Genomic DNA, 15107 nt, shown 5'->3' on the forward strand with positions numbered 1-15107 from the left:
ACTGATACCAGCACTTCCTGAGTGCCCACTGGGGGCCGGTTGCTGCCGTCAGCCTTCCTGTGTTCCGACTCCTTTGAGCCTCACGACAAACCTAGATGCCATTATTATCCCCAGCGACAAATGAGAAGACAGAGACGCGGAGGGGTTAACGGACTTCTCTGAGGTCATGTAGTAAGAGGCAGAGCCCAGGTCAGACCCAGCAGGCAGCCCGGACGGTGAATATTTGCACCACCTGTCAGTCAAGAGAAAGGAGGGCTAGGACTGAAGACGAGAGACATTTAGTGACAAGACCTGGAATTGGGTTGAACTGTGGTCATTCGAGTCACCTTGTGAATCCTCCAGGTGACAGCAAACCATACATGCAGAATGTAATCTATTCTTCCTGGGAGTATCCTCCCGGGCCCCTGCCAGGCTTTCAGAGTATCATTTTTAGGCTGTCAGTGGCAAGGAGAGTTCCTGAAAGACAGAGGTGGAGAGGTCCCCCGCTCAGTTCCAGAGCTGGGAGGATGGTGCGGACCCCTGGGAACCGCCCAGCTGAGAAGGGCTGGAGCCTGGGCCCCTTCCAGGCGCCCACAGGAGCCCAGGGCCCTGCAACTTTCTGCCACCAAGTCCAAGCACTGCCCCTGGTGACCCTCCTTGAAGTCAAAGGTCCTGGAAACCCCTAAAGGAGAAAATCTGCATAATCTTAATTAACAAAGAGATGTTAAAAAACTTGCCGGGCTCCCGCAGATTTATAGGGAGGGTAAAATTAAACACCACTACTAAAACCGGCTATCAGGGAATCTCGTTAGCACTAATGTTCCTTTATAGTTGGACTTCCCAACATTTAATTCCTTTTTGGTGGGAGAGAGGGACTGACAATTTAAGACCCAGAAAGATGGTTTTACGACTGGTGCAGCTATAAATCAAACTTATAAAGTTCATAAAAATTGTTAAAATAAAAAATGGTTTAATAGGAATGTTTTATGGCCCATAACATTATTATAGCTGTTTTATTCCCTCTGCGTTAGGGGTTTAATTGGATCGCCACAATTCTGGGGATTCTCCATTTTTATTGGATGGAGGGTAATCTTAAATCAAAATGGCCCCAAATGTCTTCAATATGGCTCCTCATTTATCAGCCCTTTCCCTCCAGGCTGGGTGCTGAGCCTGGGCACCTCATGAAGGAAGGGGAACGCGCCATCTTTCCCTCTGGCTCCCTGAGAGCAGCCACCCTGTTTGTGAAACTCCTCAAGGTGGCCCGAGCAGTATAGGATCCAGGCCAGAAAGAAATCCGTGCCAAAAGGGAAAATGGGCTTCAGACCAGTGTGACTTGAAATAAAATCCCAAATTAAGATATAATGGGGAGAACATGTATTCTGGAGTCTGGACAGGCCTGGCTTCAAATATCGGCTGTACCACGTAGTCTCTGTATGACTTCGCTCCCCCTTTGCTTCAGTTTCCTCACCTGTAAAATGGGAATAATTGTACGACCCCACAAGGTTGCAGGGAGGCTTGGCCAAGCCCCAGATGTCCAGTAAAAAGATGATGCAAGTCACACGGGTAACTTGAAATTTGTTGGCTAGCCACATTTAAAAAGTAAAAATAAACTGACGAAATTAGTGTTAACAATATATTTTGTCTAACCTCGTGGGTTCTAAGGTAATTATTTCAACATGGAACCAATAGAAAAGTTATTAATGAGGTAGTTTGTGTTATTCTGTCCATGCTAACTCATGGAAACCCAGTGTGTATTATGCATTTATAGCATAGTGGTTCGTGTTATTGTTAGTAGTCTGTAGTTATCTCCGTTATGACTGACTGGATTTCAAGTGTGCGATCAGCACAGGTGGCCAATAACTACCATATTGGACATATTGGCAAGCAGCAGCCATATTAGTTTTAGTATTCCTGAACTCCTTGTGCTCTACCGCATATCTATGTCATTAGCTTCTGGAAGTACTTGACGATTCAGTTTCCTGGTTCACCCACACTGTACCTTTCGTACCCTCTCAGGTGTCAGACAGATCAGTGGTGGCCCTGGTCCCCAAACAGACCTCGTCCTACAACATCCCGGCCTCTGCCAGCATCTCCCGGACATCTATCAGCAGATACGGTGAGGACCAGGAAGGCAACCTGGGCAGCTCAGGGGCAGCTTCCGTGGCCTACCTGGGGCCCCTCGCCATCCCTCACAACAGCAGGCAGCCCTTGCAGTTGCCCTCCACCAGTCAAAGACATTTGTGCATCTGCTTCCCCTCCTCCCAAGTGCAGTCACTGCCAGTGCAGCTGTGACCCCAGAGCTGCAGGGACGGGTGCACCGTGCGCCCTTCCTTGGGCAGCCGACCTGGTGAAGGAGTGCAAGGGGCCCAGAATCAAGGAGGCACGTGGATGGGGGTTCCTACTTGCCAGTCCCCATTTGTACCTGTTGTTCTGGATGAGTTATTAACGGTCCCCCTTTACTCTCAAAAGGGGGTTCCTACTTGCCAGTCCCCATTTGTACCTGTTGTTCTGGATGAGTTATTAACGGTCCCCCTTTACTCTCAAAAGTGTCCCAACTGGGGCAGGACATGGGGCATCCTAGCTACCCATCCCTTGGGCTGCTGGGACCCCCAGTGCCCACCGGGTAATACCAGACGATGCTTCACTCTCTCTTGCTCCATTTCTTCTGCTTCTGTGTATGCAGTAAGGTTTTTGGGCTAAAGGACACCTCAGGACTGGGCCCAGACGTTTTCCAAAAATGGCTTAGGCAAGTCCATCTCCTAGCCCACAAGTAAAAAGGACCCACAGACTCCCAAGAGAGGCCATTACAGCTCACAGCTTCTTGGCACCCAGATTTTTCATCAAAGCCCCTATGAAAGTATTCGGCTGACATTCTCCCTATTGATTATTCTTTGCTGTGGAAGTATCAGGGGATGCGGGGGGAGGGGGGCTGGTTCACAAATTCTTAAGGCTCTCTGCAGCTCACAGAATTTCCAAATCTTCTTTCTAAAGAAAAAGGCTTTAGGCTCCTCTGTCCTCATGCCAACCAAGGATCCCCAAATAACCCACCAGATATGAGGTCCCAGGGGTCTCCTTCCAATGGAAACTGGTTTATTCTGAGTGAGTGCAGTGGGTGGGCAAAGATTCTAGAAGGATTCTACAAGCAAGGATGGTGAAATCAGTGTCTTATGAGCCTCCACGGCCCCCTTCTCCTCAGACTCCTCCTTCAGGTACACAGGCAGTCCCGACAGCCTGCGGTCTCGAGCCCCCATGATCACCCCAGACCTGGAGAGCGGGGTTAAGGTATGGCATCTGGTGAAGAACCATGACCATGGGGACCAGAAGGAGGGTGACCGAGGCAGCAAGATGGTATCTGAGATCTACTTGACCCGGCTACTGGCCACCAAGGTAAACTTCTGCTCTGCTCAGCCCGGGGAGGGCTCCTCAGAGGGGTACGTCCTGCCCACCCTCCACCCCCCACCCCCAGCGTAAGGGTGTCATGGAATCTGTCCTTTAAGGGGACCCATTCAGACGAGCAGGTCCAGGTCCCAGAGCAGGCTTTCCAGAGGTTCAGGCCGCTGTTGTTCTCTACCCATTGGCAAAATATCATTATTACTGTGGGCAATAATATCATTGCCCCTGGCCCACCCCTCAAGCCCACCATTACTCTTCCGAGGAGCTGCTCTCATCTCTGGGTTCCTGCACATTTGAGGAAAATATTGGGGTTTTCTTATTGGTGTTAGCTGGACAGATAGACCAGCGCCCACCAACACTGCCTTTTCCACCCACTTTCTGGCCACAGTGGGAGGGACAACACAAAGGCTGGGCCCTGCCAGTAATCAGAGAGAAGGCTCCCCCTTCCCACTCCCATCCCATCGGCCCCCAAATGCTGATGGAGAGGAGGTAGCCACAGTGCTAGAAGCTAGGATCTAAAGCTATCTTCCAGCTTCCCAAGCAGAGAACACATCTGCCTGTAAGTATGGCAATTCTATGTCCCATATTTGCCAGCACAGGTCAGATTTCAAATACTCTCCCCCACTGACCCCACAAAAATGCTGCTGAAGTTCTCCCACAGTGGCATCCAAGTTACAGCTCTGACTCGCTCCCAAAAGGGACATAGAAGTACACCCTCAGACCGTATGTCTCAAATTTTGCTTTTCCTAATATGCTAATAAGAGGCCAAGGGAGCCACCAGAAAAGATTGGACATTTTCCTAACCTTCAGAGGTGTCCCTTGAACCTGTAAACTGGGGGACCCAGGCCCAGCTTTGTCCCTGCCCAGAGACCCTCCAGAGACCTGTGGGTCGGGTCTGTGCCTGGGTATTCTTGGCTTTGGACCCTTCACCTGCAGCACCGAGGCCACGTGTATGGCAAACCTTTTTGCACCTTTCAGTAAGACCCTCTGCAGCCCTGCCAGGAGGCTCGTGGTCCTCCAGCTCGGTCTTCAGACACCTTCCTTTCCCAGCACGAGCCCACCAGTCCCTATGGGCAGCCGGGGCTCAGAGCCCTCACTGTCTATGGAGACACCCCAAGCGCATTCCCGCCTGGCACGGACGCAGGCATAGATGGGGCATGTGGCTGTGGGTTGGAGGAGAGATTCTTCCCAGGAATCTGCAGCCTCTTCAGTCCCTCCCACCTCCCCGACACCCCAGCGGCCCCCTCCCCACCCCCACCATGCTGTCTGCACAGCCTGGCACCGCAGACAAATTTCCAAGGCAGGATCCGTCCAAGGCACCATCTGGTCTGCCCGTCTGCTGCCTGCACCCCCACTTTCCTCCGCCCTCCCCCTCACTCTCGCCCCCCCGCCCCTCCCCCAGGGCACCCTGCAGAAGTTCGTGGATGACTTGTTTGAGACCTTGTTCAGCACGGTGCACCGAGGCAGCGCTCTGCCCTTGGCCATCAAGTACATGTTTGACTTCCTGGATGAGCAGGCGGACAGACACGGCATCCACGACACAGACGTGCGGCACACCTGGAAAAGCAACTGGTAAGCCCTCGGAGAGCCTGTCGGGGCGGGGGCGTTGGCTACAGCCTGGAGAGGCTGCAAGCTGGGGGAGGTGGGGCCGGCAGGGACCAGGGGGATGGGGGAGCCGTGCTCTGCGGCAGCTGGGTAACCCGAGGTTCCCAGAACAAACAGCGGACATGTGCTCTGCAGAGCCAACGTGGGCCCTGGGCTGCGGGCGCCAAGGGGGGCCAGCCTGGCCAGGGGCCTGGCACCAGGACATGGGCTTGAGCTCTGCCCTTTCAGGCTGAGAACCTCTCCCAGGTAGCACTTCCTCCCTGACTCTGCGCCCTCTGGTTCTCAGGAAGTATTGCTGGAGGAACCTGAAGGGTCACACTGGAGACCTAGTGGCCGAGCTGTGAAGCCAGGCAGCATCAGGCATTCTGGGTGGGGCAGAGCCCAAGGCACCTCATCCTGAGACGGGAAAACTGACGTGAACATAGACCCCTGGGGAGAGAGCTTGCCCTTGCTACCGACTCGAGCCCACCAACCAGGGGGATGTCATGGCAAACTTGACCCCTGAGGGCCAAGTGATGACCCCCGGTGCCAGGGGTTTTGTTTGGGAAGCAGCAGGCAGGATGTGTCCTGTAGACCTGACTGCCTATTCCCCTAAGGTAAACCCTGCAAGCCACACACAGCAGTGGGAGAAGGGGCTTCCACAGGCCCCTAGCAGACGTCTTTTCTCTCCTGGGTTTGAGATCTAGACCACAGACCGAGCTGAGGACTGGCTTCAGGGTCAGACAGGGCCTGGCCAAGAGCCGGAGTCAAAAACTTTCCTCCAGGAAAGAGCCCTGAGAAGGGCGAGAGGAGGTCTGGGCATCTGGGTTGGGCAAGCAGCCCGCACAGCTGTCTGGAGTCAGCGATCTCCTCAGAAAACAGAGCCGACACAGATGGGCCCCGGCTGTTATTTGGGAATCAAAAATCCTAGCAACCAGAAAAACACTTTGGAAAAACCCAAACCCATATAATCCTTTCTTCTTCAAGACTCTGTGGTTGCTGGCCCTCTGGAGTCTGCAACTTTGATCACGGGGGAGTGAAATGGGGAGACTCTGGCGGTCGCGGGTGAGGAACCCACCGCCCGCTTCACCGGGGCAGGCCTTTCGTCTGCATTCCCAGCGGCAGGGCCATGGCTGTCTCCTTGGCTTTGGAAGGCTCCCCAGTCTGGCACTGGAAGTATGCAATCTCAGGGAGATGAAGAGAAAGTTCTGGATCATCCCCACCTCGTTGCCTTCTGTTGCCAGATAGGCCCAGCTCATAGAAATGTCCTACCCTGGGGTGGTGGCAGGAAGGGTCCTCTTATCCAGACCTCAAGTAGCTAATGCCCAAGGAAAGATTAGAAGCTCCCTGAAGCTGCCGGAGAAGGGGAGGGTGGAAGAGATGAGTCACTTCTCAGCCCAGGCAGCTCCTCCCTGGCTGCAGAAGAGAGCCATCCTGTTCTCCTTTGAAAGATAAGCCGAAATCATCCTGGAAGGACTTGGAATGGGCAAAGTGGATCTTCCCAAGACTTGCCATGATGGAGACATTTGGGAACATTCGGGGCGCTTGAGGGTCAAGAGGAGATGAAGAAGGGGAGATGAGGGGCAGGCTGGAATTTCTGGAATGTCATCTCAGGCCAGAAGGACAAGCCAGGGAACAAAGACCATTCCACAGAGAAGCCCAGGAGTTAGGGCCCTGAAGGCAACTGGAGGAGAAGGCCAAGTTGGAAAAGGCACAGAAACAGCAGCTGTCATGATTTTGAAGGGGAATAAATGGGCTGAGTCTCCTTAAGGCCTCAGAAGCAGAGAAAACCTATTCTACTCTGGTTATAAATTCCCAAGTTGCAAGAAGGAACACTCCTAATGACCGATCAGTTCCTCTTGGGGTGGGAAAAACTTAGAGCTGCAGTGAGTTCATTCCCAGCAGGCCGACAATGGCTTCCTCTCCTCCCCCTGCCCCTGCCCAGAGAGGAGAGAGCCCTGGGGAGAGCCCTGAAAGAGCTGTCCCCAGGGGGGCCCACCGCTCAGCCCCAGTGGGCCTGGCCAGTCCTGGGAAGCAGCGCAAGGGGCCAGGCTGGGCGGGGAGCACAGGTGGTGCCCTTTGTGCGGGTTCCCAGGCTGCGCCTGGGCTGCGGGCTTCGTCTTTCAGGACAATGGCCGAGGGCACTGCAGAGGGACTCTAGTCTGGTGGCTTTGTCTGAAGCTCTGAGAAAATCACGCAGTTCTCTGTCCTTGGGCTTCCCTGGGGGCCTGGAGGCCTTTGGGAAAAGCTGCCTGGATGGAACAGAACCCAGCCATGTCTACCCCGCGGTGGTCAAGGCTCAGGGTCAGCACCCAGTTAGCGTAGAGTGGCGCCCCCTCCCTTGCTCCAAGGTCAGGAGCAGCTTAGACAAGATTTGCAGCCCTGGCTGGAGCAGCACTCTATGGTTTCATTCCCTTGCCCTCAGGGGAGAGAATTACTACTCTTAGAGGGAGGAGAGGAATGTTGGTGGACATCATCAGGGGTGCGGCCGAGGTTCGGCCCTCAGGGTCTGCTCTGCCTTTCCCTGCAGCCTCCCCCTGCGCTTCTGGGTGAACGTGATCAAGAACCCCCAGTTTGTGTTCGACATTCACAAGGGCAGCATCACGGACGCCTGTCTGTCCGTGGTGGCCCAGACCTTCATGGACTCCTGCTCTACATCAGAGCACCGGCTGGGCAAAGACTCCCCCTCCAACAAGCTACTGTATGCCAAGGACATCCCCAGCTACAAGAGCTGGGTGGAGAGGTCAGTAGCCCCCCCAGGACAGGCCCTCACCCCCGTCTGTGTGTGCCATCTCCCATCCCACGGGCCTCACTGACTGAGGATTCACAGCCCACAGCAGCAGTATTTGTGGTACCCTTGGATCTCATGCTCCCATCCTTCCCCCTTATCCAAACTTCTGCTGGGGGGGAGAAGGGGAAATTTGTGCCCTTGGAGGTCAGATCATTATCATTCTGATTACCTTTTATTGAGCACCTGCTAAGCAACCAGTGCTGTAATAAAGATTTGTTTATCTATCATTAAAATATCCAAGGGAGTTGCAAAGTAAATATTACCTTCCCCATTTTCCTGATGAGGAGACTGAGGTTCAGAGAGGCTAAGTAACTTGCCCATGGTCACACAGCCAGCAAGTAGTAGATCTGGGAATTGGAAGACAAGGAGTCCAATCAGAGTCTGTTCAGCCTCTGGGCTTTTAAACATTCTGGGAGGGTGGGGGGGCCCCTGCAGTGGACGCTCCCAGGTGGATGGAGTCTGGCCTAATGCGCACCAGTCTCTAGGCCTCAACCTTAGCTTGAAGCAAGGAACCAGAGGAAGACCTATCAGAAGAGAAGTAAGGAGGCAGGAGCAACTGGGGACATCCAGTGCTCTCAAGGGGCCTGAGGTCAGAGTCCTGCAGGTGAGTGGGTGCCGGGTCCCCGCTAAGGAGCCTGTCCTCTCTACGCCAGATACTACGCAGACATCGCCAAGCTCCCCGCCATCAGCGACCAGGACATGAATGCCTACCTAGCTGAGCAGTCCCGCCTGCACGCGGTGGAGTTCAATATGCTGAGCGCCCTCAATGAGATCTACTCCTACGTCAGCAAGTACAGTGAAGAGGTAAGGCGGGGCCTGGGAGGGGACAGAGGGCCACACGCAGCCGGGGGGCAGCTACACAGAACACCGGGCTTAGCCCGTCAATAACAGCAACAGAGGCTAATTTAGACAACGAAGTTATGGAGTCAAAAACCCATGAGCTCAGGGGGCGCCTGGGTGGCTCAGTGGGTTAAAGCCTCTGCCTTCAGCTCAGGTCATGATCCCAGGGTCCTGGGATGGAGCCCTGCATCAGGCTCTCTGCTGAGCAGGGAGCCTGCTTCCTCCTCTCTCTCTGCCTGCTTCTCTACCTACTTGTGATCTCTCTCTGTCTGTCAAATAAATAAATTCTTTTAAAAAGAAAAAACAAAAAACAAAAAAAAAAAAAACGTGAGGTCAAAACTCATTCCCATTCCCTTAGGCAGCAGCCTCTCCTCTCCAATTCACCCTGTGCTTTCTTACACATTTCATTGTCTTTCACTCATTGTCAACACAATCAGTAACACTTTTAATAACATAATTGTTGTTCCTTTCAAAGTGTTGTATACCTAATTTCATCCTTTCTCAAACAATGAATCAGACTCTTTGCACTTGGGGCAGATGCTGGCAGCCACGTTTCAGGCACACAGGCGGACCTTAACGTGAGCAGAGGTCGCAAGGACAGCTCCGCAGAATTTCCAAGGCACACGTTGGCATTGGCATTGTCCTTGAACTTAGCATTAGTACCAATAATAATAATAATAATGATGATGATGATGATAATAGCGAATATTTACATAGCACTTTGTCAAATATGCCAAATATCATTTGAAACTCGTTATTTTAAGATATCTACATATATCAGGGTGCCTGGGTGGCTCAGTGGGTTAAAGCCTCTGCTTTCAGCTCAGGTCCTAATCCCAGGGTCCTGAGATTGAGCCCCACATTGGGCTCTCTGCTCTGCAGGGAGCCTGCTTCCCCACTCTGCCTGCCTCTCTGCCTACTTGTGATCTCTGTGAAATAAATACATAAAATCTTAAAAAAAAATAGATACATAAATATATGTGCACACATGCCCACATATACACACACGTGCATATATGCATGTATTCAGTCAGTCCTTCAGAGTACCCCTAGTTGTGTTCATTAAACACCAGAATGGCAAGGCAGGGAGAGGGATGAAGGATTCGGCCAATGGCTTCCTCTACCGAGACTGAGTCCTGAAGTCTTCCCTGCCTTTGTTTTTGCTCCTCAGCTCATCGGGGCCCTGGAGCAGGACGAGCAGGCCCGGCGACAGCGGCTGGCGTACAAGGTGGAGCAGCTCATAAGTGCTATGTCCATCGACAGCTGAGAGACGGAGCCGCACGTTCCCAGGAAGAGGGGCCAGTGAAAGCTGTCACACTGGGCGTCTCAGAAGGAAGGACAAGTGAAGGGGAGCAGACCCCAGAGCTTGCTGTCCCCTGAGACCCCATCCCGGGGAGAGGGGAGGGCCCCTCCCCCCCACGCCAGCCATGGCCCGTCCCCGCGGCCCCTGCCGGGAGAGACCGCGGGTATCGTCCACGCACAGGAACCACGGAGAGAGGCAGGGGGCACAGAGAAGGTGGTTCTTCAAGCCGAGAGGCATGAACTGGGGAACAGTTCTGCCTCTGTGACTGCTGCTTTGCATGAAAACTCATTTGATGTATATTGGGGAAATAATGAGAACTTTATTTAATTTTTTTTAAGAAAAAGAAAAAAAAAACAGAAATAAAACAAAACAAAAAGTCTCCCTGTTCATCCCGTCCCACTTCTGTTTCAATCTGATGTCCATCCCCATTCCTTCTCCCCGCCCTCCCCCTCTTCCTCAAATGACTCCTATTTCCAAATGCCAGAAAAAGCCTGCAAAGAGAAGCTGGGAGAAATTGAAAGGGAAGTGATCATTTGCTTTCCCTTGAAATGACAAGAACATGAGAAGGAGAAGAAGAATGAGCACAAGTTCACACCAAACACTTCGCAAAAATAGAGGCCCGGACAACCTGGAATCATCGCGGCGGCCCTAGGACCGTGGCAAGTACTGAACTTAGCACTGACCATGGGGCCGCGGAGGGTCTCAGCCTGGCTGCCCCGGAAAGGAGCTTTATGGACCACACACCTGTATATTCTCATCTCTGGAGAGGAGATCCGTGTCTGTAGGGTACCAATGCTTTCTGCTACTGGTTTTTGTTTTTTTGTTTTTTTTTCTTTTATTTAATCTCAAACCTCAAGAAATGAAGAGCTGACCTTTGGTACTTTTCCCTTTGGTTCCCCTAAAGTTACTATCAGAAGTGGGGGAGAGGTGGGCCTCTCCCAGACCAGACGCCTGGCCTCCCTGAGGACACTGGGCAGCTTTGCCTTACATCAGTCCCTGTCATCAACCAGGCCCCCTGGGAAGGAGTCTGGTGTGTGTGGCCCCGGCTTCCAGGAGATCCCATCTGGGAGCTGATTTGGGGACATGAGTGTTTGGTTTTAAGTTCTACTCCAATCTGCCGGGGGGTTCTTGCAATTAAAGAGAAAGCAAAAACCAAACACTGTTTACAGCAAGCAATACTTGAAGAGCATCTGTTAAAGAAGTGGCCGCCTGTATTGTGATGCTTTCTTTCTATCCTTCTCTTGTGCCTGCAGAGGGGAGACAACCCTCCGCTCATGTGTGGAAGGAAGTTCCTGGTCGATCATATGATCCCTTGGCTCAGTAGAAATGACTGTAGCATCCTCACGTGACTGTCTCCTGCCTCCCTTTCTGCCTCCCACATCCTTGTGAGTTTGAAGGACAAGTGGGTGGCTTCTCACTGGGCTTCTTTCTTTTTCTCTCTCTTCTGCTGACACCTAAAACCATGGATGGCCAACCCTTCTGAGTGTCGTTTCTAAACAAAGAGACCAAAGCTCCACACCTTGGCCCAGAGGGCCCGTGAAAGCCAGTGGGAGTCATCCAGGGGAAGGTGGCTCTGTCAGCAGCAAGACCTTGGTGACCGGGACAGCCTTCAGAGTTCGCAGGCCTTCCACGCTGGCAAGGATCCAAGCAGGCAGCTCCAGCTTCTCCATAAGCAGCATCAAAGGGAGGGAGAAGAAAGGCCAGGGAAAGGCAAAGGGGTGGGAAGGGGGCAGGCAGGAAAGAACCATCCCCCCCTTCCCACCTTCCACTTTTCAGGGGGCTGCAGTGTTGGGAAACTGGACCAGCCAGCCCCAGAGAGACCAGACCAGGGTCATTTCCTCTGTAATTAACTCTGGGTCCCAGATTCTCTGTGCCCTGATTTACCTCCAAACAATTCCAATCTCCAAAGGCTCTGCTGACCACAGTGGATTCCCAGGAAAGGGCTCTGGGAGGGGGAGCTCTGAGGGCTGGCTTCCATCCCTGGCGTGTGGCTCTGGATCGCTGCACTAACCACACAGCAGACATTGCCTGGTCTCCTCAGCTTCAGTTCCTCGCCTGAATGCAGCTGATGAAGGGAAAGAGAAAAGCATTCAGCAAAAATACTCAGGAAACTTGCTCTTTTCATTATAATTCACAGCCAGCCATGCCAAGGCCACTTTCTTCTGATAATCCACTTCTGCTAAAGTTTCTCTGGGCCCTATTAATAGCCTGAAAGAAATACTAATGACTGGCCTTCTGCACTAAGCCAAAGCGTTTGCTCTTCATAGCACCCAAAGCTTATCAGCTCCGAGCCTGTAATTAATGGCGATGAAAGGAGACAAGATACGGGCAAGAGGAACGTAAGCGGGGGTCGCTCGGGGCCACAGAAAATCCCCGCCCACCCACACATGACTTCTGAGCTCCGAACAAAGGTTTTCTGATCACACGGCTGCACAGACCAGCGTCCAGGGTTTTGCTCCACTAAGAAGTGAAAGGAAGTTTGACATTTCCACAGCATCTCCCCAAGCCTTGCCTCCACACATCTACCTGAGCGTCTCCCAGGAGCTACTTCAGGTGACCGTTCATTGCCCTGGGGCTGCTTCCTTGAAGGCTTCTCGAGAGTGTAGAGAATGATGGGGGATGGCCAGCTGGAGAGTGGAAGGGAGAGGACCCAGAGCTGGCATAAGTGGCTTGGGCACATTTCTCAGGATTCCACGAGAGTATCAGGCAAGTCAGGATGGCAAAGGAGGTGGCACGGGGATCTCTGAGGAAGGAATTCAGAGAAAGGAGAACTTGGTGCAACTCAAGCCAGGACACGAAGGTGAAAGATTATCGAGTCTTGCCCCCACTCTAGCTTCCCATCTGTCCCTCCTCCACCAGCTCTTGGCTTTGGGTCATCAAGAACCAATGGAGTTCACGCCAGTAGAATGTGGAGAATGGGGAGTCACTTGGCCTCTCTCCTCACTGTTATCTAATTTGAAGATATCTTGACCTCATGTGAGGAAAAAGGCATAGCCCCTACCCCCATGAAGCCCTTCCATCTTGGAGGGAGACAGGAAGGGAAGTTTCTTTCAAAAATCAGTCCAGCTTCATTTGTTTCATTAATCTGTGCAAGAAACAATTTGCTGGAAAAGGACCCCAGGATTATGCTTGGCAAGACAGAAGGCGCAAAGGGACAAGACAAAGATGGATAAGACATCTGTCTTGGTGGAACAGGTCCCTCCAGCTGGCCTGCTGCCACCTCTGCTCTCAGCATGGGGTCGGGGGGTCAGGTATTTCTGTGCATGCCCTCCTCCTTGCCCCACAGCGTATCTCTCAAATCATGTCTGACCCACCACTGCAGAAAGCTCCCTTTCTTGCAGAATTCGGTCATGCAAAGGGTGGATCAGCTGTTAGTCTCGCTCAAGGGCAGGGACTGGTTCCTTCATTCCTCTGTTTGGGGAGCCTTCACATGCCGCAGCTGTCTGCTAGGGACTGCTCTGGGTGCTGAGAAGCAGCAATCAATAAGACCAAGAAGAACCTTCTTCTAGCAAATTCACAGTCTCCAGGCTACTGGTCCCTGCCACCAACTTAGTTAGCACAGTTCTCCCCACCACCTGCAGAGGGCAGGAATTTTGCAGAAAGGGGGCCAGAAGAAGGAAGAAAGCCGACCAACCCAGCTGCCTTCCCTTGTTCTGGGGACATTTCTTCTGCAGTGAGAGCCTCTCTCGCTTCCACGGCCGCTGACGCTTCTGGTGGCCTGTCCCCTGCTGCTTGAGCTCCTGACCTTCCTTCATTTCCACCAAATGAGGACAAGAAATAGCATTCGAGGCCTCTGGCTCCGCTGAGCATGAAGCAGAAGCAATGGATGGATGTGCTGGACTAAAAACGATCTGGATAGAACAAATAGAGAATGTGTGAAAGCCTCTGGCGGATAAATCTCCAGGCACATCCCAGTTGTCATACAGGCCCCCATTAACCTGTAGCAGTTAAATGCTGGGCTGGCAGCTGCCCTTGGGGAGGCCATTTTTTCCCAGTCACACTGTTGCTTCTGAGGCTCCTGAGGCCTGGACACAAAAGACTTGAGACTCTTGGGGCAGAGGCTAGGGGGTGATGAGAAAATGCAAAACGGCCTCGTAGTTATAGGGCTGTGGAAGCAGATCCCATAGGGAGACTTGGGAGATAAGATCAGGACCTTCGATGCCTTGTCTCAGGAACAGGCTTGGAGAAAATGGCAGCATCCTCTTCAAAAATCCAAAGTCTCTCTTCCCCGTCTCTTGCCTTTCTCCTGGTTTTCCCAAAGAGGGCAGTTTTAGCTCCCAGGGCTCGGTGACACCATGAATAAAAGGTAAGTTTCACTCTTGGTATCAGGGGCCGTCCTGGGAGCTGATTGATCAAGACCCCTGCTTATTGAACAGATTCTTGGCCTCTTGTGGACAGCCCCATCTCGTTCTCCTCACTGTAGCAGGGCTCCACCTTCAGACTGGGCTCTATCCTTTCTTCTGTGCAACCTGCTTCTCCTGTCTAGCCGCAAGGAAGATGGGAGGCACCTTTGGATTTCAGTCAAGGCCCTGACTTTGGCTTTATTTGCCCTCCATGTTGACATTACAGGGCATAATGGAACATGGTCCCGCATTAGCAAGCGTGTTGGGGAACAAGGGACAAGCTCTTTATACCATGAAACTAGGGACCTGAGCCCACCTGCATCTCCCCCCAACTTCTCCTCCCCAAACCCACTCTTCTTGACACACTGGAATCTGTATTATATATATTTTTAAGAAAATACAATGATAGTTGTCTGGTTTTGTTGTTTTTACAGGTGTTGTGGAATAAAAACTGTAAGAAAATTAAGTATTTAAAATGTTACAATAAAATGGGGGTTTTTTGGTTATTCTAATATATTATTGTGTACCTATTGTAAATATGAAACACTCCTATTTTGCAAGCCAAGGACACAATTTGTACTGTTGTTATATATAAATAAAGTTTACTGGATAAAAAAGAAAAAACATATCTTCAGATAAGCCTGGTTGTTCAGCGGCATATATGCAGAATAACATTTCATGGGCATATCTGAGAAGCAGGCTACTTAGGAAAGATGAGCTAAGTGGTTTTAAGGGACTTCTAGAAGTCTCTCTATAGCCGGAGCTTCTTAATGTCCAGTCATCATCATCAACACACACACACACACACACACACACACACACACACACACAGCTCCAGCTTGTACCAATGGGTGAACACTGCCCCCTAGCCCCA

The 15107-nt window shown here is 52.0% G+C and overlaps 1 protein-coding gene across 1 annotated transcript in view; it reads left to right on the forward strand.

Moving 5' to 3' along the window:
• The window catches only part of PLXNA2 (plexin A2), a 212267-nt gene extending 197410 nt beyond the window's left edge, over positions 1–14857 (forward strand). The window contains exons 27-32 of the mRNA XM_032878124.1: positions 1996–2095; positions 3176–3366; positions 4775–4944; positions 7487–7699; positions 8401–8551; positions 9759–14857. Of these exons, the coding sequence (XP_032734015.1) occupies positions 1996–2095; positions 3176–3366; positions 4775–4944; positions 7487–7699; positions 8401–8551; positions 9759–9854 (921 nt within the window). The 3' untranslated portion in view covers positions 9855–14857. The remainder of the gene's footprint in view (positions 1–1995; positions 2096–3175; positions 3367–4774; positions 4945–7486; positions 7700–8400; positions 8552–9758) is intronic.
• The last annotated feature ends 250 nt before the right edge of the window (positions 14858–15107 follow it).

Source organism: Lontra canadensis, unplaced genomic scaffold (genome assembly GCF_010015895.1).
Source record: "Lontra canadensis isolate GAN:19392208 unplaced genomic scaffold, GSC_riverotter_1.0 scaffold63, whole genome shotgun sequence".
NCBI classification, from domain to species: domain Eukaryota; kingdom Metazoa; phylum Chordata; class Mammalia; order Carnivora; family Mustelidae; genus Lontra; species Lontra canadensis.